This window comes from Aptenodytes patagonicus, chromosome 13 (genome assembly GCF_965638725.1).
Source record: "Aptenodytes patagonicus chromosome 13, bAptPat1.pri.cur, whole genome shotgun sequence".
Classification (NCBI taxonomy): domain Eukaryota; kingdom Metazoa; phylum Chordata; class Aves; order Sphenisciformes; family Spheniscidae; genus Aptenodytes; species Aptenodytes patagonicus.
Window position 1 is genome coordinate 8,661,864 of NC_134961.1, and position 21,223 is coordinate 8,683,086.

The 21,223-nt window shown below is 42.5% G+C and overlaps 1 protein-coding gene across 4 annotated transcripts in view; it reads right to left on the bottom strand.

Annotated features, from left to right (window-relative positions):
- The window catches only part of SDK1 (sidekick cell adhesion molecule 1), a 431,815-nt gene that overhangs the window by 61,498 nt on the left and 349,094 nt on the right, over positions 1-21,223 (bottom strand). For all 4 annotated transcript variants that reach the window (XM_076350553.1, XM_076350555.1, XM_076350556.1 and 1 more), the window contains 5 exons: positions 20,336-20,434; positions 11,879-12,073; positions 7,753-7,954; positions 5,614-5,717; positions 3,784-3,854 (listed from right to left, as the gene is read on the bottom strand). In XM_076350553.1, coding sequence (XP_076206668.1) covers positions 3,784-3,854; positions 5,614-5,717; positions 7,753-7,954; positions 11,879-12,073; positions 20,336-20,434 — 671 coding nt within the window. The remainder of the gene's footprint in view (positions 1-3,783; positions 3,855-5,613; positions 5,718-7,752; positions 7,955-11,878; positions 12,074-20,335; positions 20,435-21,223) is intronic.

The window sequence follows — 21,223 nt, forward strand, 5'->3', positions numbered from 1 at the left end:
AGAGGGATGGCCCACAGACTAAGGGAATGATATCTGTGTGTATATATCAAAAGACAGGAAAAGTGGTGGTGATTAATTGGAACGTATTGGAAAGTGTGGGACCTGGGCATGACACAGACGGTCTAGAATAAGGGATGGATACTGTCCCGGTTCCGGCTGGCATAATTTTCCTTCTAGTAGCTGGTACAGTGCTGTGTTTTGGATTTAGGATGAGAACAATGTTGATAACACACTGATGTTTTAGTTGTTGCTAAGTCGTGCTTACACTAGTCAAGGACTTTTCAGCTTCCCATGCTCTACCGACTGAGAAGGCTGGAGGGGCACAAGAAGCTGGGAGGGGGCACAGCCAGGACAGCTGACCCAAACCGGCCAAAGGGACATTCCACACCATGGGATGTCATGCTCAGTATATCAACTGGTGGGAGTTGGCCGGGGAGGGGTGACCGCTGCTTGGGAACTGGCTGGGCATCGGTCAGTGGGTGGTGAGCAGTTACATCACTTGTTTTTCCTGGGTTTTGTTCCTCTCCCTCTTTTTTCTGTTGTTTTCCTTTTCATTACAATTTTTTATTATTATTATTTTATTTCAATTATTAAACTGTCTTTATGTCAACCCACGACTTTTCTTACTTTTGCCCTTCCAATTCTCTCCCCCATCCCACCAGGGGGAGGGGGAGTGGGAGTGAGCAGCTGAGTGGTGCTTTATTGCCAACTGAGGTGAAACCACAACAGGCAGTTAGAAACCTTCATTTAACTTCTAATCTAAATAATTCATAGCTAGTTTATAACCATTTGTTCCTGTGCTAACATTGCCTTTTGGGTTAAATTGTTGTTCTCCCTATGGGGTGTTTACTCCCGTGATGTATTTTAAAAAGGGTAATCATATTCCCTCTCAGACTCCATTTTAAGAAGGCAAATAAATCAACCTCTTGTACAACAGTCTTTCCTAGTCTCAGATTGAGCCCCTTGTCCAAGGGACTGAGCAAATAGACCAAAAAAAGCGACAGCCTTCTCCAGAGCTGCTCATAGACCAGCTGAAACGTTCTTCTCCGCAAGGTGGAGAAGATGAGATATGGTTTACTGGCAATTACTAGTATATCTATCATGATAATTTTTTTTTCTTTTCCAATCTTCTGACTTTCCTCTTTTGTTTTCTGTACTACACTGAAGTTGCTTTAGCTCTGATGGTGCCCTAGCAGAGAAGGGCTCCACGGCATGGCAGTGTCCTTGCCTCCCTCTGTCCTGGCAGAGAGGAGTCACAATGCAAAGCATGAGGACCGCCTTCTCCAGAGGCAGGGTAAAGGGAGGCACGGTCCCACATACACGTACATCTCGAGTGCATCACCACAAAGGAGGAGAGAGGCTGCAAGAAAACAAAGCCTATCCAGCACGGAAATAAACTTCACACAATGAAAGAAATACTGTGAACATTACGTGGATTTGTATTTCACTTAATTATTACCTAGAAGGAAGGTGCTCTTGGAAAGATTCAATGTCTTTTCCTATTTTTTTAATTTAAAAAAAAGAGTTGAGGTGGATTATCATACAGAATCTTAAAAGGAAAACACTGCTGAAGCTGAGAAAGAGACTGTTACTCCCTGCTCTGCCATATAACTGCCCAACAGATAAAGCTTAATTCCTCATTGTGGTACAACACTGATTTGTTGATAGCAAGCATTGTTTTCTTACGCTTTCATGTGGTTCTCCATTTTTTCCTTCCTTTAAATTTAGGACAGAAAAGCTCAGAAAATAAATGGCTTGAAAACAGTCTTTCTCCTTGCCATGGAAATTATGATTCTTTCCTGAAAAGGGTACTCTGCTAAAAGGTCAGGTCTTCCCCTTCCTATCTGTCTTTCATGGACAAAACTCCGCTTTTGATGTAATGGATTATTTAAGATTTTGTAGGAAGGCCTGAGGGATCTGCTGAAATAGGTAAAATGATTATGAGTGGCAGCCCGCAGTGTTGTACAGAAGGAAGAGAAACATTTTTGTGCTGCTTAAAAATAAAATAAAAAAAAGACTAAAATATAAGTTTGAGTAATTGTTATCTCTAAGGTAGAAGCAGAACAGTACATGATCCTGATGTTAACTGTAACATCCTCCTGAACATTTGAAATAACCTTGCATTATTGATACAACAGACCTCAATGGAAATTACTTATTTTTTTCCTAGTTTAAATTTAAAAATAATGGACTGATTGGACCAAGCAGCTGAAAGCACAGATAGTGCATCTAGAGTTTGTTTTGTGAATTATTAACACAGCTCAAAGTTAAAAATTTAGCTTTGCTTGGAAATCTACTCTCCCATTTAGCTTGACTGCTGTTTTCAGTTTACATTATTTCTTAGACACTGCTGTGAAACTTCCTCTTAATTGGAGGCTATTGTGGGACTTGAAGATTTTTGTTTATTTGAAAAATACAGTACGGCTGAATTACCAGGACCTATTAATATACATGTAGTAATGACATATAATCGTCCACAACTCCCTTGAGATGGCTCTGGCACAACAACCCCATTTCATTTTCATGAAATAAAAAGCATCCAATTACCTAAACAACCACCTATTTCACATTAACTACACACCAATAATCAGTCAGTTGGGGGAATGTTTACTTCTGCGGTACATCATGCCTCACATCCTCTTTGTCCTCTCTTCGTATACCTTTTTTTCTTCACTGTGGGCTTTATTTGCAGGTGGGGCAGTAGATTTACATCTCTCCATAATTCCTTTGGTAAAACTGTTCAACACGTCTTCTATTTGTTCAACACGCTGTAAGCAATGATGTTGCTTAGTATTATGCTGCATGAACTTGGGCCAGCAACCCAGCAGTACAGCCAGGCATATTTTTAAAGTGCTGCTGCGTAGCAATAAACAGACCCTCATACATACATTTTTTTTTTCCAAAAATGCAAGGAGCCCCATCTGTACTGTAAACGCGTATGTACATTTTTCACTATAATGCAATCTGTCCAAAGTTATCCTTATTATGTGTGTGGGACATTGTCTCGGGAGCAGGGTGGGGAGAGGCTTTCCAGGATAGGTTATGGATAACGTGCAGTACCCCACTGGGTTCCTTCTAATAATGCTCACTCTGCAAAAAGAAGCCTGAGGCACTGGGTCACAAAATGTTCCAGCATCTCCCAGGAGGCCAGTGTTGAAAGGTAAAGGAAGGCAGAGGAAATGCCTATATAAAACGCAGACTTGGCACGAATACTTTCACATCTAAGTCAGAGATATTACAGAGAGCTCAAACTTCCTTTCTTTTCTCTGAAGAAATCTCAATTTTTAAGCCCTCAGAGCTGAAGGAGCATGTGGAGTTCCTCAAAGGTACGAACAGGATCTCAGGCACGGCACACACTTCTGATTATTTCAGCAGCTGAAGGAGGCAGTACGCGATGCGAATGAAAGCGAGCTTTTGATTACCTGATCTTCACCAGTGCCGCTCTCCGTTGAATGTTTTCAATGTAAAGATGCACGTCTATCGATATCAGTGAAAGGACAGGAGAATCTGTACAAGTAGTGATCTTGGGTGTCGCTACAGAAACTCCTTTACCTCCCAAGCTTTCCCTCATGGGGCACAAAGTAAAAGCAACTGCCAGAAATTTCCATCCATCACTAAAATATATGCCTAGATCAGGAAAATAAGGAAGTAGCTGCAGTCCTTCAACTTTACTACAATAATTCCAGCTCAGGAGAACGTCCATTGCAATGTACCATTAAACTCAACAAGTCAAAGCAACAAAAAAATTGTTCCAGAAACATCAGAATTTTTCATTTTACCTACCTGCCACTGCACAAGGACAGACGAAGTCGTGTGGGGAGTTACTAACACAGAACTGGGTGGTTCACCTGGAACTAAAGAAGGAAAAAAGATAACCAAAGCAGTTATAGCAACAGGGTGGAAAACGGGCAGCTTTTTTTCATCAGATTCTCTTTCTTTGCTGCTTAAGACAATCTTCTATCCCAGCTACTACGTGGTGGGTCTCAAAAGCAATACGGTGGATATGACTATTGCAATCCAGGCAGAAGCCAGCCACTTCTCGTACATCCCTTGCTCTATCTGTGGCCTTAGAAACTTGAGCAGGAATAAGAGAAAAGCTGAGGGCATAAATCTGGAGGAAGCTGCAGCGTGCCAGCCGCTCACAAACAACTGGATACACATTTGAAAGGACATTAAACCAGCTGTGGGTGCACTTGAAAGTGCGAGCAAACTGCTCCCAAATTTTCCATATTTTTGCCACGGTTGGGGCAAGCCCACTGTTTTTAGGAGTCTATGTCACATATTCACAGATTGTTTTAGTTAAGATAGCTTGATTTACCACGGGTTAACCCATTCCTGTGCCCATGGTCTGTAACATACACACACACACACACACTTCAGCAGCTCAAATACAAAGGAGGGAAGGCTTATCAGGAGCTGACAGCCCTCCACAGTGCAATGCTCTAGTGGCAGCACCAGGTTTGCTCAGCAGAATAAACGTTCAGTTTGTTAAGGAGGTGAGAAGCTTTCACAGTGTTTCCCTGTTGTATTGTGAGGAGGCCAAGCACAATTCTGGATTCACTGTAGCTAAATTAAAAGAGAATTGAAAATAAAATTTTAAATTCCGAAACAGTGAGTCAGTGCTGCTTCATTAGTACCGGTTACAGCCTGCACCAACACAGCAGCTGCTGTTCAGGAAGGTGGAGAGTCAGGATGTCTTTAATAGGCTGCTAGGCACATTATTCAAGTATTACATGGGTTCTTGTTTAACTTAGGGTAGTCCTGAGCTCTGTCCTCTGTTTTTCTGATTTCAAGATCATGTTCTTTAAACATTCCTTTGCAAAATTGTTTCCTATTTTTATATCTCAATGCTATATTTAACCAGTCATTCCTTGCGCCGTATTAAGTACTGGCTAATTCCTAGCACCATATATATATATATATATGTATCCCAGTATTACCCCATTTCCCAGGCTAAGGGTAAATACTGATGCTTTTTCACACTTTGCAGAGTTCCTTTCTCCATTCAAGACATCAGAGCTACTTCTGCATTCAGGCATTGACTTTACACAATCAAGGAATTAGAAGCTGATCTCTAAGGCTAAAAATAAAAGCCTTGTCAATGTCATTCACAGTTTATTAGCCCTGATCTGCAGGATTAAATGTTCGTGTTTCTAGGAGCTTCATATTCTTACTTATACCTCAGCAATTTTGCCATATTGGAGACTGATGTGAATTGTGAGTGAAAACAATTGAAGAAACTTCTTCAAATGTATGCATGGTTCTACATTTATTTTTAATGATCTCTTGTAAATTATTCAATTTCTGCAAAGATAATGGTTAGTGCAGAGTTTGGAAGCCAATCAAACAGAGTTTAATTCCATTTTGAGACTCCTGAAAGTATGATTCATTATCAGAGGGCACAGCAGGGCACTTAAGGCTGCCTCTCATTAATTCAGCCACATCTCATTACTACCTGTATCAATCTCCTATGAACAAAACTGCATTGGATGTTGAATGTTCACTCCACTGTCCCAGTGGAGAACACATTGCAGCGGCTCCAGCAAACCTAGGAGCACTGGGGAGCACCCATCCCACGGCGATGCCCCCAGCGTGCCTTGCCTCCTCACTTACCATCCTGCAGAGTTGTGACCGCTTCAGTCTCTGTGCTGAAGTCACTGTCTCCGATATCGTTGGTTGCTTTCACTCGCAGTTTGTAAGAGGTGAATGGGTTCAAGCTGTGAAATGCAAAAAATAAGGCTGAGGGATGAAATCTCCTCACATCATCACAACTTGCCTCAGAACAAGCCTCTATGGAGAACCTGCCCATTGGCAACTAAAGTCATTGAGCAGTTTGTCCCTTCTCCACATCGCCTTTTCTTTGCAGCCTCCCCCAGCTTCCTTGGGACACGGGGGTGTTCGCACCCTTGCTGCCATCAGCACCTTCTCAGATTTCCATCAGCCTGAGTTCCTGAAAACACGCACGGATTCATAGCTGAATCGGGCTCCAGAAAACAGCCATGAAGTTGCAGTTCATGGAGCAGCCTACGACTGGGGCTTGTTGGAAAGGACAAGACGTGCTGTTATCCGAGTTTTGCGTGGCTATGCAAAACCTGGCTTTCAGGGTGCTTTGCCTGAGAGAGCCTCAAAACAGATCTGTGGGTCAGCTCACCCTCAGTGCACGGATGGGGATGACAGGTATAGAGGAGACAGGTGACGTGCCCAGGGTCAGCCAGTGCGCAGCAGGCACTGGAATTCAGAGTGCCAGCCTTCTGACTAATCCTCTAGACCATACCATTTGATCGGTACGTTTTATTCCCACTGAATTTCAAATTAATGCTATTACCTGGATTATTCAATAAAGACAGTAACAACAGGTTCCCTGCAGCTCTTTTATCTATGCAGTGCTTTAAGATATGCAAAGAGTGATTTCCAGCTGACATAACCTTAGCAAAGATTCGTCTGTCTCGGCTTGGCAGGGAGAAGGTGTGGGGGAGGCTGCCTTTTGAGTCATATGTGGAGGCTAGAAATGCAGAGCTGTAAATTACAGGGGATTTAGCTAATTAGTTCGTAGTGTCTAGCCATCAGCTGGCAGATGTAACACTGACTACAAACCCAAGCAAAGTTACTTGTAAGGAATGGTTAAACATCAAGGGATAATACATTCTGATGGGCAGCACTCTTGCATCATGCATGTACTACTCTTCCGGACTTTCACAGGAAAATGCTTTTAGCAAGGGGGAGAAGAAATCTTTTCAGCAGTTCCACCCTATTAGGACACCATTACTTACTTACAGCAACTTGAATAATTTGAATCATCTTTCTTGATCTCTTGTTTTCAGTAATGCCAATGTCAAGTCTAAATGACATAGTTGGTTTCCTTGATTTTACAGGTTTTGACTGGAAAGATACTGGGTATAATTCAGGGTGGGTATTATATCTCCAAGGTCAATGAATCAGGTCTATATTTGTATCTATAATTGTCAAGTTTTCTTTTTTCTGCACGGTTAGACGAAAGGCTAGCAACGTGTCTGTATCTTCTGGCACACGACTGGTGAGCTGCCATATACTGTAGTCACTGATGTTTTTATAACAGAACTGAAAAATCTGTATCTGAATGCTTTGAATACTTGATTCTCCAAAAGCTCACAGCCTTGTAGAAATAATCTGATTTGTACTAGCTGGTCAATAGAGGAAATGGACAGCAAAACAAGCACCTTCTCATAGACATTCAATTGCTTTTGCAGATGTTACAAGGACTTTAATTACAACAGCATCGCTGAGGATATAATGAAGCCTGAATAACAAAGTTTAAACATTCTGATGCTATCTATAAACTCCAGTATGGAAAATACAGATAAAAATGCTTCTCATTTCATCTGGAAAAGCTTATATAGAGATAATTGCAATGCAGCATTGAGAGTGGATTTTAACATCAGTCACTACTGAAAGGATTTTTAACTAATTGTATTTTACAGAGCATTGTGTAGCTACATATGGTTTAGCCCGAGTAGCATTATCTACCGTGCTGAGCTTTCAGGATGGGCTTCAAAAAGATGCATTCCAATCCAACCTTAATTAGATTTATTGCATGACCTTCAGCAAATCTCTCAATTACTGTTCATAACACCACCCCTAAAATGGGAGCAATGACCTCACTTAACCTCTCTCCCCCAAAAAGACCGTGAAGCCGAGTGATGCTTGCTTTGGCTTCCTAACTGTTGGAAGTGGAAAGCGTGGGAATTTCTATGCTAGCCTGGGATCATATGGTACCTTTCAATAATGCAGGATGTTGCCTCGTGGCTGATGGAAGAGGAGTAGGTTTGCCAGTCTCCATCTGGCAGTTCTCGCACTTGTACTGTAAAATACCGTATTGGTGAAGATCCGTCACTTCCAGGGACCCACTTCAACAGCAGACTCCGTGATGACACATCACTCTGGGGGGTCATCAGCTGCCTGGGAGGTGCTGGTCGTTCTGCAATTAAACCATAATTTGGTACTGCTTTGAGAGGAAATTCTAGCTAACATAAAACATGACAGCCTGATCGGATTTTCATAGTGGTAATGCCACAGGAGATTGAACTTTCGGGTTTGCCCGATGAAGTATACAACCCATCCCATTCCTTAACCTTCTACTGCAAAGAAGAGCAGTAAAACTGATTCTTATCTCCCCACATAAAAGGTCACCACTGAATATACACTTGCTCAGCAGCAGACCTCAAACTTGGGGAGGTCTTAGCCTGGCAGGTTAAAGAAGAATCGCTAAGACCCACAGCCAAGCAACCCAAGGAAGTCCTTAATGAAACTCAGCTGTGCTTCCAGCTGCATTTGCACTTTTGACAGAGTTTGCCTGTAAAGTAGTTCACTTTTTAACCTGTGCTTACTACTTGGTACCATGGGACTATGTTCCCTCTGTGCTATGTAGCATCCTCTTCTACCAGCTGCTCCCCAGTCGAGGCATGAAGAAGAGGAAGGGATGAGCTGGAACAAGCTGGTGTGTAGCAGAGTCCAAGCACACGACTTACAGCCAATCCTAAATTCCTGCACCAGTTCTCTCTGGCAAGGAACAGGGAACCATCAGCAGCTCCTGCTGCTGCTTCCAAACCCCAGCTTGGAGATAGTGCAGAGCTGGGGCTCGAGTACCTGCTGCAGTTCACTTCCAGACCTCCCCAGTTCTTCTCTTCATAGCCACTAACCGTGAACCTGCAAAGTCCAACCAGCCAGTGCCAATGCTGAGGGAGATCTCTCCGCAGTAATTAACTGTACACCTTTTAGATGAGGCAGGGAATGGTAATGCAGGTGTAAGCATGCCAGTCCCCAACTGTTTCAATATAGATCTCCTTTCCCGTCACTGTGTCTCTGCACTCCATCGATTTCAATAGAGAAACTCTATAGAGTGAGGAATAATTGTTTAATTGTTTATCATGAAGATTATTGATTCTGATTAAAATGTGTGGCATGTAATAAAGCAGAAATTGATCGGAGACACCGCGGTGACTTGCTTTTGAGAAGCAATTCAATTTCATCAGCACTTGTTTCCTTAAACACACGTCCGCCTGCCCGATTCCTTACAGCTCTCTATGGCGAGCACTTCATTTCCCTGCCATCCCCTACAACCATTTCCTATATGTTTTGGCATTTCTCTGCAGCATGCTCTTGCTGACATCAGTGCCCAAAGATTTGTAAGCTATTAGCTGGAGGAAGCCCTCCGTGCCAGCAGCCTGTGAGCCGGAGTACAATGCAAAAGGTCAATGCCTTACACTGACAGGCTGAGACAGGTATTCAGGGTTATTCTATCAGAGGAAGCGAGTGCTGTGTGGGGATTTAATGCTCCCTGCCGATAAGCTTTAACCAGCTTGCAGTTTTGGGCAGGTCAGATCTTGCAGTCAGTCTCCCATGATTGGGTTTCCTTCTGCTGCTAATGGGAGATCTTAAAATCTCCTGTACTGCAAGATATACTTCAGGACTGTTTGTACAAAACCATTAGTATGAAGAGTTTATTTGTGGGAGTTTAGCCACAAAGCAAATGCTAAGGTGAGCTGTTTGTGCAGGAACGTAAGGCCAGGCCACATGACTCAATGGACTCCTTTTAATTTCTCGCTACGTTTACATCTCCTAAGTTCTGCCCTGACCGCTGGTGTTAAGTATTCTGAAGGGTATCACACCACTATGTAGATTCAAAGCACTACAGAAGAACTCTGGAGAATACAGCTACGATACAACTTGGGATCTGTAAATCAGAGATATCATTGTAAAATGTAAAGATTTATATTGGGATTATCCAAGGAATTTAAAAGGACAGGAGTGACCATTTTTGCTAACTTTCAAGGGAATTTTTGTGCCTGCCTACTTTAGTATCAAGGACTACAAGGATATTAAAGGCATTTTTATTAATGGAAATTAAATATCTCTTCACTCTAGAATATTTATTGTCATGTATACAAGTTTCAGGTTTGTTTGTTTATTTACTTGTTAGCAGAATAGCTGCACTGGGTAAATTTCTTTATCATCTCCTCATATCAATCTTGCTGATGTGAGATTACACATTTTTCTCTCTACACGTTACATATGGGATCACTTCAGTTAACTCTCAGTACCTTGGGACTCAGTTCCATAGCATGCATGGAGACACAGCAGAGCCATCCATCAAAAAGAGAAAGGGTTCATTTTATACTATGACTTGCCTATTCAAGATAACCGTAAAACATTGATAGCAACGAGGGATCAGTGTTCCCGCAGCGGAGCTGGGAGTTCTGCCTTGAGCTATTGTGTATCCAGCAACAGCTTGTGCACGGTCTGGGAAATCTGAGCACATTTTATTGAAAAGGAGAGGCTCCGAGCTTTGAGTATTCACTTTATTGGGCATGGTGGATTTTTTTTTGAAACTTCCACATGTTGGACTTTAAAATTCCACTTTGACAGCAATCAGACAGGGGTGGAAGAAACCTTCAGCTGATAAATCTCTTTGATGGACAGTATCTTTAGTAGAGGCACTTCAAGTTTCCTAATACAGCTCGAGTTTCTTTCTCTGAGAACTGCACTGTTACGGACCGGGAAGGCTACACATGACCTGGAGACCTATGCCAGTGGGAATTTTAACACCAACCAGACAGGCCAGAAGTAGCTGAAATGCACCGCACAGGTCCTCGCTGCTGGTGGTTGAACATCAGGCCAATGTCCTCTCTTCTTAGAAGTGTTATAGGAAAATAATAAGACGACATTGTGGGCAAAGAGCATGGGAAATCCTTACTCTTGCACTAAATGATTTGAAAGGTGTAGAAAGGACTTAAAACAAGAGATTGCTTAATAGGCACATTTTAAGAACTAAAAGTAAATATAATTGCTTGTATTATAGTGCAATACTTGGGCAAGAGCCAAGACCAGGCACACAAGTACATGCAAAAGTGCTAGCAATAGTTGAAAGATGTCTATGGAGGTCTGCCCTAGTTACCTGCTGAAGTGTGCTTCTCTCTGAACTGTGATTTTTATAAGTCACAGAAGTTGCATGGTTGTAATTTTTGAGGGAGAAGTTTTCTTAAAGATCAATATCCAGACAGCACAATGGGTCAGAGCGGCACATGGCACAGAATCCAGCGATACGCAAGGGAGTGATGATGGTAAAGTTACCCTGGCTAGTTTTGACTTTGCCAGCTCAAGAGACCAGATACATGCTTCGCAATGGAACATGGCATATAGTACAAGACCAGAGGAAAACCCACACTCCTGTTCTCCACCAATATATTATCTTTTAGCTCCAAATTAAAAAAAAAAAATCTTCATGCTCAAGTAGAAAATATAATTTTTCTAACTGGCAGCTCTAGAGATCTGTTCTAAGGCTGGAGAATTGAGCAGTTACTTGAGCCAAAGCACTAGAAACAAGCAATGATGCAGAGCAGATTCTGGGTGATCCAAAATGCAAACACTCTGCTCGAGTGTACAGCAGTGAAAGGCCAGAGTAATTACTAACACGTTAGGTCAGGACTGAGGTACAATGGAGAAGCCGTGGAGAAATCCTGCAACATCACCGCCTCTCATTTTGCATTCCTTAATCAATACAATTCATCCATCACTTACTTTCTTAAGATTGCAATCTTTCTAGAAAACAAGAGAGCTGAAATAAAGATCTGACTGCAGAAGGAGGCTGCATATGGCCAATATAGCAGCTGATGGAAAAATCAATCTCCAACAGCCCGGCAGGTTAGAAGAACTGTGTCTCATAAAAGTCTGTCTTGCTCACCAGGTTTCTCAAATCATGATGTTGCTATGGTTTGGGGCAGGTTGATGGGGTCAGAAGGAGGAGGTGTACAGGCTGTAGCCCATTATTAAAATTCCCCTAAGTGCAGCGCAGGCTCCAAGGCATGCAACAGAAAGTACCTCAACCTGTGGCTGCAAGCATTACCTCTTTTTTCTGTTGTGATCACTGTGGCTTCCAGAGGCTCCCCCCAGCCCTGCCTGGTCTTGGCAGATGTCCGAAAGATGTATGCTGACTCAGGGGTGAGATCTGTAGCAGTAAACTGCCGGACTGTTGAGCCAACCTCCACCGTCGTGAACTTGTTAGGGCTGCTGCTGGCCAGACGGTAGGCAATCTGATACCCTGAAATCACAGCGTCAACAAGAGAGAGAAAAAGGGTTAGGATTTTTTTCTAGTAGGGACAAAAGAGCACTAAAACTATTAGTTTATCATAATTACTTGTTTATCTGAGACCAGAACAAAGTAATTTACTTCCTTTAGTGTTATAAAACTCTGCTGCATGGCAGCCCTCCCCCAGTCAGGCGCTGTACCCTACAAGGGAAATTGCACACAGTGGCGCACACAAGGGTCTACTCAGTATTATCTGCCATGGAACTGATTTCACTTTCCATCCTTTATGCCAACAAGATACAAAACCAGTTTAATCTTTCCTAAGCATACCGATACCTTTCTGGAAAGGCAAAGGAACAGAGTCCATGCAATTAATGTCACCTCGTTGAGCCAGTTCAAGACAACACACTCTGTGTCAGCTTTCCACCCAAGCACACACGCTCACACGTGCATGTGTATGCACACACACTCACATGCTGTTCTGCCCTCTCACAGTTTCAATGTTGGCTCAAACTAAAGGTTCTTCAGCTGCAGAGCAGCTGGATTACCCAAACCGTGCAGCCTCCATACCTCTCAAGTAAAGGTTTGCTCCTGCTTTTTGCACTTGTCTTTTTCTCAGCTCTCCCACTCCCCTGTAACTGTACAGCGAGTGCCAGAACTGCCAATAAAAGCATCCTTCTTCTGTCATTCAACGTTGCTGCCCTTGCCCACAGCCCAAGGAAGAAGCCTGCAAGCTGTGAGGTCCTGCTTCAACCACGCGGCACTTAATAATCAATTTTGTTGATGCCTGCAAGTGATAACCCCCATTCCAACCTGCCTGACAATTAGGATTTCACAGTTTAGCCTGTATTATTAATGATCCAACTATGCAAAGGAGGGCTTCCAGAGTTCTCATGCACCGCTAGCAACAACTGTCCCCCAAAGAAGATCTGCCAAATACTCAAATCCAGTCTGTAAACCCAGCAATTGAATCAGGCTCTCACTTCTGGAGCTCGATAGTAACTTTCAGTCCAGCTGCTGACTTCCAAAATCAATTAATACCAGAACTGGTGTGGGGCTTTATTGCCCAAACTGAATACAGTTGTATGATTAAACGCTTCATGGAGTTACACAGGGCAGAGGGCAGCCAACAAACCCAAATCAAACCAGCTGAAAACAAAACAGTCATGACATGATTCTGCCAACCCTCTGCTCATCTTCCGAATCACAAAGGGGTCTGTAGCACCTGAGACCATCTCTTTCTCTTTGAATTAATATCCCAGCTAGAGTTTGAACTCCCACCACATTCTGGCTGTAACAAGAACAAGGGGAGCCAAACCTGGCGTGCTTCATTTGTGAAGGTCAGTGCATGAAAACTGAGGTTATCATCTTACCTGTGGCTATTAGACAAAATCGCCGACATTTATTTCCCACTGTGAATATGCAACAACTGCCACATGCCGACTCACAGAAAAGGCACAAACAGAGTTCCTGCACTTTCTTGAATGAATGCCATACTTGTGCGTGGTGCACACTGTCGCAAACAGTGGAATTTAATTGGGATACAGATGGTATGAATTTTGGTGTGCTGACTCTCACAGTGCTGTTGACAATGCACCAGCATTTCCTTGTCCTTTTTCCTTCGGCAGCTGCTAGGGGATGTGGAGCACCAGCCATAGCTGCCTCACATGGAACAAATTTGACTGCACCAACACCTTGAAGGGTGACTTGGCTTTTCCAGGCACCTGTGACTTCAGCCCAAGCTCCCGCAGGCTGCAGTTACAAGGAGGTTTGGGTACAGAGCTGAGCCACTGAAGTGCCTTAACACACTTGGGGCACCCACATTTGAAAATGGGCATCAGCAGTGAAAGGCTCCCAGCGCCCCACTGGGCTCACCTCATGCTGCCTGGGGCACCCTCACACAACGCAGCAGTTGATGTCTCAGGCATATTCCTACAGCAACATTTTCACAGCTGGATGGATAGCATGAGACTACTAGATAAAAACTGGCCTGATTTTTCAGAGCTCCTGAGCATGCTTAGATCCCAGCAAAGTCTTAGGGTCTTATACTTTGAACGTTTCATTTTTCCACCTGCAAACTACCTCCTTTTATCCACGCCACCAGCTCTCCCATTACTGGTCCAATATATTTTACCAAAGTATTTCTGTATCTTTAGTACTATAGTATTTTGATCTTTTTTAAGGTCTACATAAAGACAGCTAGCAATGGGGAGAAGGAATGGATACACTACGATCTTTTTTTGTTTATACAGATATGAAGAACGTGGGAGTGAAAACCCCCGGTGCAGGATCTCAATAAGGGGAAAAATAGTCAAAGAAAAGCACGGGGGAAATTTTACAGCAGCAGGAAAGATGAAGGAAGAAGCAACTAAGATGGCTAAAGAAGTTTGATAAAGGGACATAAGATGTAAAGAATAAGACCTGGAGGGAAACAGAGAATATTAAAAGAATAGAAAGTTGATTTATCTAGTTATTAAAAGATAAGTATGATGTTTGGGACACATCCTTGTCAAGCAATTTCCTCTCTTTTCTAAACCTTTGTAAAATATAAAGTGTAGTTAAAATGTAAGGAGGGAATAGAAAGAGAACTATTCACTGCTAAATGGTGGTACTCATGCTGGAAAGCCAATTACAAACATGCTCAGATTAGGCAAAGGAACACATACATATCTAGGCCATTATAACAACTTACACAGGAGTGGTTCCTTGGCTGGCGTAAAAACTAATTTAGCCACGAGAAAGAAGAAATCACTTGTCACAGCCTGTCTCTGACAGGCTCTGCAAACTCCCTTTCAATGCCTCCCTGTGAAAAACAGTATCAGCTCTCACCGTCCTCTCCTACATCTGCCGTGTTGGCTGACAGTCTGGGTAAATATCTGTTTTCCCGGATATCTGAGGCAGAGTTTACACAACCAGAGCCATCACCTTCACATATTTCCTCAGAAACTCAACAGTTCCCTTGGTCGGATTCAAAGGTACGTATCCGACTTCTGGCACCTGAACTCAGCTCGCTCTTATTGCTACCTACAAACCACCTGAGGGATACCCAGTATCTTAATTTTCATCTCCTACATCACCTTCTCCTATTGGACAGTTTGGGACAGCCAGGATACACACTGGCATAAAAAGCACTGGTTTTCTTTTTTTTCCTGAGTGGCACAGAGGACGCAGTATTTAAACCACAGCTCGGATAATAATTAGGGCTAATGCAAGATCAAAAAGATAAAATTATTAAGCTGATGAATTTCAGCAACAAGGGATGGGAGAAGACAGGAAATGTTAAGTGAAATCAAACGAGGCAAATCAATAGAGGTAAATGGAAAGTGTTCAAAGAGAAATTAATGTATGCTCGAGGGCTATAGGAGGCAATAACTGCAATTGCTGCAGTGGAGGAATAAGGAAGCTTCCTTCCCTTACTCGATTATGACAAGAAGATGTCACAGATATCGTAGGTTAAAAAAAAATAAAAATCAAAGGTTATGAAGGAAAGTAAAGTATTTAAAAGGTGATCAGAGCAAGGTTTTTTGGGGAAAGGAATATCTTGCAGAATATGAAGTATCTGCATGGTCAATACGAACTCATATTGTTTTCTTAATTTTTCTTCCCTCCCCATATAGCATTAGATCCCAAATCTCTTCTGGTATTGGGAGTTCTGCGCTTCACCAGACCAAAACAGCATTAAAAAAGCCCTGAAAGATCAGCTCTTCAGGAGTTTATTTATTCATTGAAACTAGGCTTATTTTTGCATTAGTATCTTTTAAAGTATTTTTTGCACAACTGCAAGCAGTTTCATGAGCTACGCTTTCTGAACTCAATAAACAGCAACAGTCTGAACTGCCTGTTAAATGTTAGGTCATTGTAACACAACCAGTGGATTCCCCAAAGCAAGCAGGCAGGAAGATGACAACACACCATGAATATAAAAAAGCTTTCAAGCTCATCACCATACAAAGCCCTTCAGAACTGACAGCACCCGTTCACGCAGGCCACGCTGCAGAGGAGATACAAACGCTTATTAATTTGTCACAGAACTTAGGGAAAGCCGAATGATATTGGGAGGTTACGGTCTGCCTAGTGGAGCAGCAATCCAGTTTGTTGATTTTACTGCTTATCTGTTTAAGGGCCAGCGGGTGTGCAAATGCAGTCTAGGATCAAAATATGAATTTGCAAACATGGATTACATCCTATTTTGGGTTCTAACACTCAGTGGAGTTCTTACGCTCTTTTGCAATAAGCTTCAGGTAAACGCTACATACAAGGATACTGAGGAATACTAACTAGGGCCTGGAAGGATGCAGGTTGAGCGCTTGTTTTCAGAGGAAGCTCATAGCTAGAAGTGCACATATGCACATTAATACATCATTTTTCTTTAATAGTATTTGAAGGAACTATGTTGGGTGCTAGCTGAACTGCGTGTGGAAAAAGAAGACAGAGTGAAGCCTCAGATGGTTAGCGTAACATTCCCAAAAGGAGCAATGGAAATATCTAGCAGTCTTCCACAGTAAAATATTTAAACAAACAAACAAGTGGTTTTCCCTCTTGGTGCCTGCCAGTATTTCATCCCACTAATCTCTCTCTGAAATGCTAGAACATGTTTTGATATAGATTACAAAAATGTTAGCTGCAAAGGTGCTTGTATACTCAGAGGACAAAGCTAGCAGAGCAGGAACATTAGTTCAAAGGCTCTGAATATAAGTTGCTCTTGCAGAGCAAGTATTTTTTCTTTCCAACCCCACTCTTGAATAGAAGGGCACAGCGCAAAATTATGTTAACTTATTTTTTTCAACAACTCTACTTCAGTGCACTTGACTGTGGTGGTTACAATGGTGTTTTTCAAAGTTCATTACAGAACGAGATTTAAAAGGTGTACAGGAAAAAAAAAAATAAACTTGCAACCTTTACATAGAATGCTGCACATTGGTTATGTATTTTTGAAGCACTCCTCACTTTTTAGGAAAGATCACAAAAGTACCCAGCATGAGTAATTTTTACTTTTTCTCTCTGACATCGGCAGCTAACTACTTCCTCCACAAACATTAATGTTTCTAATCTCAAAAAAATAAAGGAGTGAGACCTGTTGAATAAAGACAATGGACTTCAAAGAGGTGGACTGGGGGAATTGGCAGGTAACATCCCCCTGGGAAGGAATTCTAAGGGAAAAAAGAATTCAGGTTAGCTGACAGTTTTAAAAGAGACAAAAAAAAAGGTACAACTATCCCAATGCAGACAAAAGATGTTAAGAGGCCAATATGTTTGCATTCAGAGCTCACTAATGACCTGGAAATCAAAACTGAATTGGACAAAAGTTGAAACAGGACACATGTCTAAGGGAGTGTATAAATAGACAGTACAAGCACGTAGGGACAAAATCAGAACGGCTAAAGCGCAAAGTGAGTTAGAACTTAAAGGGCATCAAAGGCAACGAGAAAGATTTTATAAATACATTAGAAATTCGAGAGACAGAAGGAGGACAGGTCAACTACTGGGAAGAAAAGATGAGCACAAGACAGGTGAGAGAAAAGAACAGACGGCTGATACCTCCGTTGCTTCATTTTCACACACACACAAAAGTTGACGCTGACTAGATACTTAACACAAATTAAAACTGACAACAATATAAGTAGGGATGTAGGCTAGAATAGAGAACAGGTTAACGAATATTTAGTTAAGCTAGATGTAATCAACTCAGAAAGGCCTGACGAAATTTGCCCTGCAGTGCTTATATAACTAGCTGGAGCCATCTCCGAATAATCAGTGATTATCTTCAAGAACTTGTGGAGGACAGGTGACATGCCAGAATATTGCAGAAGGGCAAACAGAGTACCCTATCTTTTAAAATAGGGGAAAGAAAAAACAGAGGAATTATGGACAAATCAAGCTAAAGTTCAATACCCAGAAAGGTCCTGGAAAAAAAACGTGAGTCAATGTATAAGCATCCATGAGGATAATAAAGTGCCAAGGAACAGCCAATATGTATTTGTCTGGAGCAAATAATAAATATCAAATAATCTATTTTCCATTTTGACAGTGTAATTGGCCAGGTGAGAAGAGTAGATATGATCCACATTGACTTTAAGTAAGGCTTTAATATGGTTGCACACAGCCCTGTCAAAAGCAAGAAAGAGAAACAGAATCTAAGAAAAATATGACACATTTTTACTTGAACACTTTAAAAAAAAAGTCAAAATGTTGTTAGCAGTAGTTTGCTAACAAACTGGGAGAACATATTAATTAAGGTCTCATGAGAATAAGTCATAAGTCTGGTTCTGTTCAATATTTTCATTAACGACCCGGCTGATGGAATTGCCAGTCTACTTGCAAACTTCAAAAATAAAACCAAATTGTGAGTGGCTGTGAGCCCTTTAGAGGACAAGAGTGTAATTTAAAGAGATCTTGGTAATGAGGAGAGATGGTCTGGAATCAGAAAGATGAAATTCAATAAAGGCACCTGCAAATTATCACACTTACAAAGAAAAAGCTTAATGTACATATGAAAGAGGGACTGACTGGCCTGGAAGCGTACTGTGGAAAAAGGGTAGGAATTAGTAGTGGGTCATAGACCTACTTAGTTACAACATCGGTGTTGCAAAAAAGCCAAGTCAGGACAGTATCGAGTATCCTGGGATGTGTTACTGGGAATGGACTGTGCAAGACATCGGAAACAACAGTCTACATGCTAAGCATTCCAAGCATTCTTTAAGGGACACCCTTCCCCTTTCTTTCCAACCGTGCATTCGTATGATTTTATCATCAACGTAGTGGCAATGAGTAAGAACCAACTGAGAAGGGGATGCGTTGCACAAAGCACTGTGCAAAGACAAAATAAAAGAGAGTTCCTGCTGCACCGAGCTTGCAACTTCAGCAAATAAGGCTGACAAAGTGCAGCAACGTGAGACATTGGAACACAGTCGGGAGAGCAAAAGCTCTTTTGTACTTTCTCATCATTTCTATCAAATGATTTTTTTTTTCCTCCTTAACCACATCCTGTGATTCAAATCCCAATCTCTACTGAGAGCAAGCTTCTAGGACACACAGTTCCTTAAAAAAAGCAACAAATCAAACCCACAAGACAACCTGGAAGCCAAGCTTCCCTGAGCTGCAGAGAAACCCTGTGTGGATCTGTCTCTGACAGCTAACCGCTGCCAAGCTTCACACAGACTCTTTCTCGTGCTCAGAAAATCCCTGCAGCATCTGCCTTCGGATCCCATTTGATGATTTCCCTGCATCTTCAGGCATCGGGACCACCCCCTGAGCACTTTGGGAAACCACACACCTGAGCAAACACTTTAAGTTCTTGACTCAAGATTTCAAGGCAATGCAAGACCGGTCCTTTATTTAAAAGGGTGCCACCAACACTAGCATTTCAAGTAGGCACCCTCCACCCAACAATGAAGGCTTTGGGAAAGATTGCTAAAAGACTACACGCAAGCCTGAATGATGGCAGTGAAATTAGAAGCAGAAAAGCCTGGCAGACTGAGAACTAAACAAAACCCAAAAGCTTTCATTTCTCTTTTTTTTCCACAATTGAGAGACAAATCTTTACTCACCAGCTAGAACCACCGTAAAATGTGCTTAACATCAGCAGAGAACACAAAATTGCTGGGTAACTATTAGCTACTTCAATTTTAGAGGCAAGAATGGATTCCTACATTGTAAGAGTCTTCATGTTTTAAGTACAAGTAACTGCTGGTGTACACATTGCAAAGGCAACCCAAGAGTTCTGAGAGCAGGAAGATAAGAAGGTTTTTCATGAATTTCTGTTGTCCCTTGCTTTCCCTATTTCCCTAAAGCTAAATGTGAGTTAACTCCTTGTGACCTGACAGTCAGTATTATCCAAAGGAAGCAATAAAAGAGAGAAGCATACATGAAACTGAAATGTTGGGCATGCCCAGAAAAGGCAAATGCGGGGGGGAAGGAGGGGAAAATCCAGCTCTCTCCTGCTGCGGCTCAACAGGCAGGTTGCCCAACAGCCAGCCAAACAGGTTACAAACCCAAATGCGGATGGGAAGAGAGACGATTGAAACACAATGCCATGAATGACATGTCATTCCGACTCAGGAAAACACACACCATGGAGCTGGGCAGGCTTTTCCTCCTCACCACAGGGTACCATGTTTCTCAGCTGACACCGACATATTTTCTTTTCATTAGCCACAGATTTGCTTATGTGTGGTTTCTAATCCGACATGCAAGGGGAAGGAAAACCCAACAGCCGGAGCTCACTCTGGTCTCCAGCCCTCTCCTCCCAGCCCTGGGTTTGCTGCTCCCTCTTACCCAGAATAATTCCATTGGGCTCCTCCGGCGGCTGCCAAACAATCCGTACGGATGTCAGCCTCACCTCAGGGAACACCAGCCTCACAGGCGGCCCGGGGGCTGGAAAGAAAAACAGAGATCGTGCTAGCAAGCATTGCATGTCAGAGGAATTACAAGTTCTCTGATCACCTTACATAGAAGGCAGCTCAAGCTGTATCTCACCAATAAAATAAGTAGATGGTTAGGAGCACCTACGTACGTACAAAATATAAATTTATTCTGAGGAATCCTGTCCGTGGCCAAATGCCTCCGGCACCCCACAGACACCAAACACAACACAGAACCAGTGCACCCCACAGTGTTTTACCGCACCTGTGAAATGCGTTTAGCAGGATGCTCTGACAAAGGAGCTCTGACCTCCGTGAGAGTTATCTCCCAGCAGCATGACAGGGAGTCCCTGCCAGCCGGCCGCATCACCGCTAGGTAACTGATTACACACTGTGAAGCAAGTCACCAAGCTGCCTTTACAGAGAGTTATGTGTCAGCTTAATCTGCTTCATACCTGTTGGAATTGAATAATACCTCCTCTCTGTGTCATCAGCACCAGCTTTGAACTGCCTTCTGATTTTACACGTGCATTTTAAACACTTAGGTCTGAGCAGGAGAATCTGAGGCAGGTGAGATGCACATTAATACAGACGGCTGGTGGCTGCACTGACCATCCCAGGTTCACAAGGTGAGGAGATGTTAATTCATATATTAGCATTGGCAAAATTTCCCCATCAGCACAAATTCCACCTGCATTACCCCTGATGATACTTTTAATTAAGTTGAGACCAGAAGAGACAACTATTTATGTCAGGGGTATGGAGATGGAAGAACAATTTGTATCATTTGCCAACATAGACT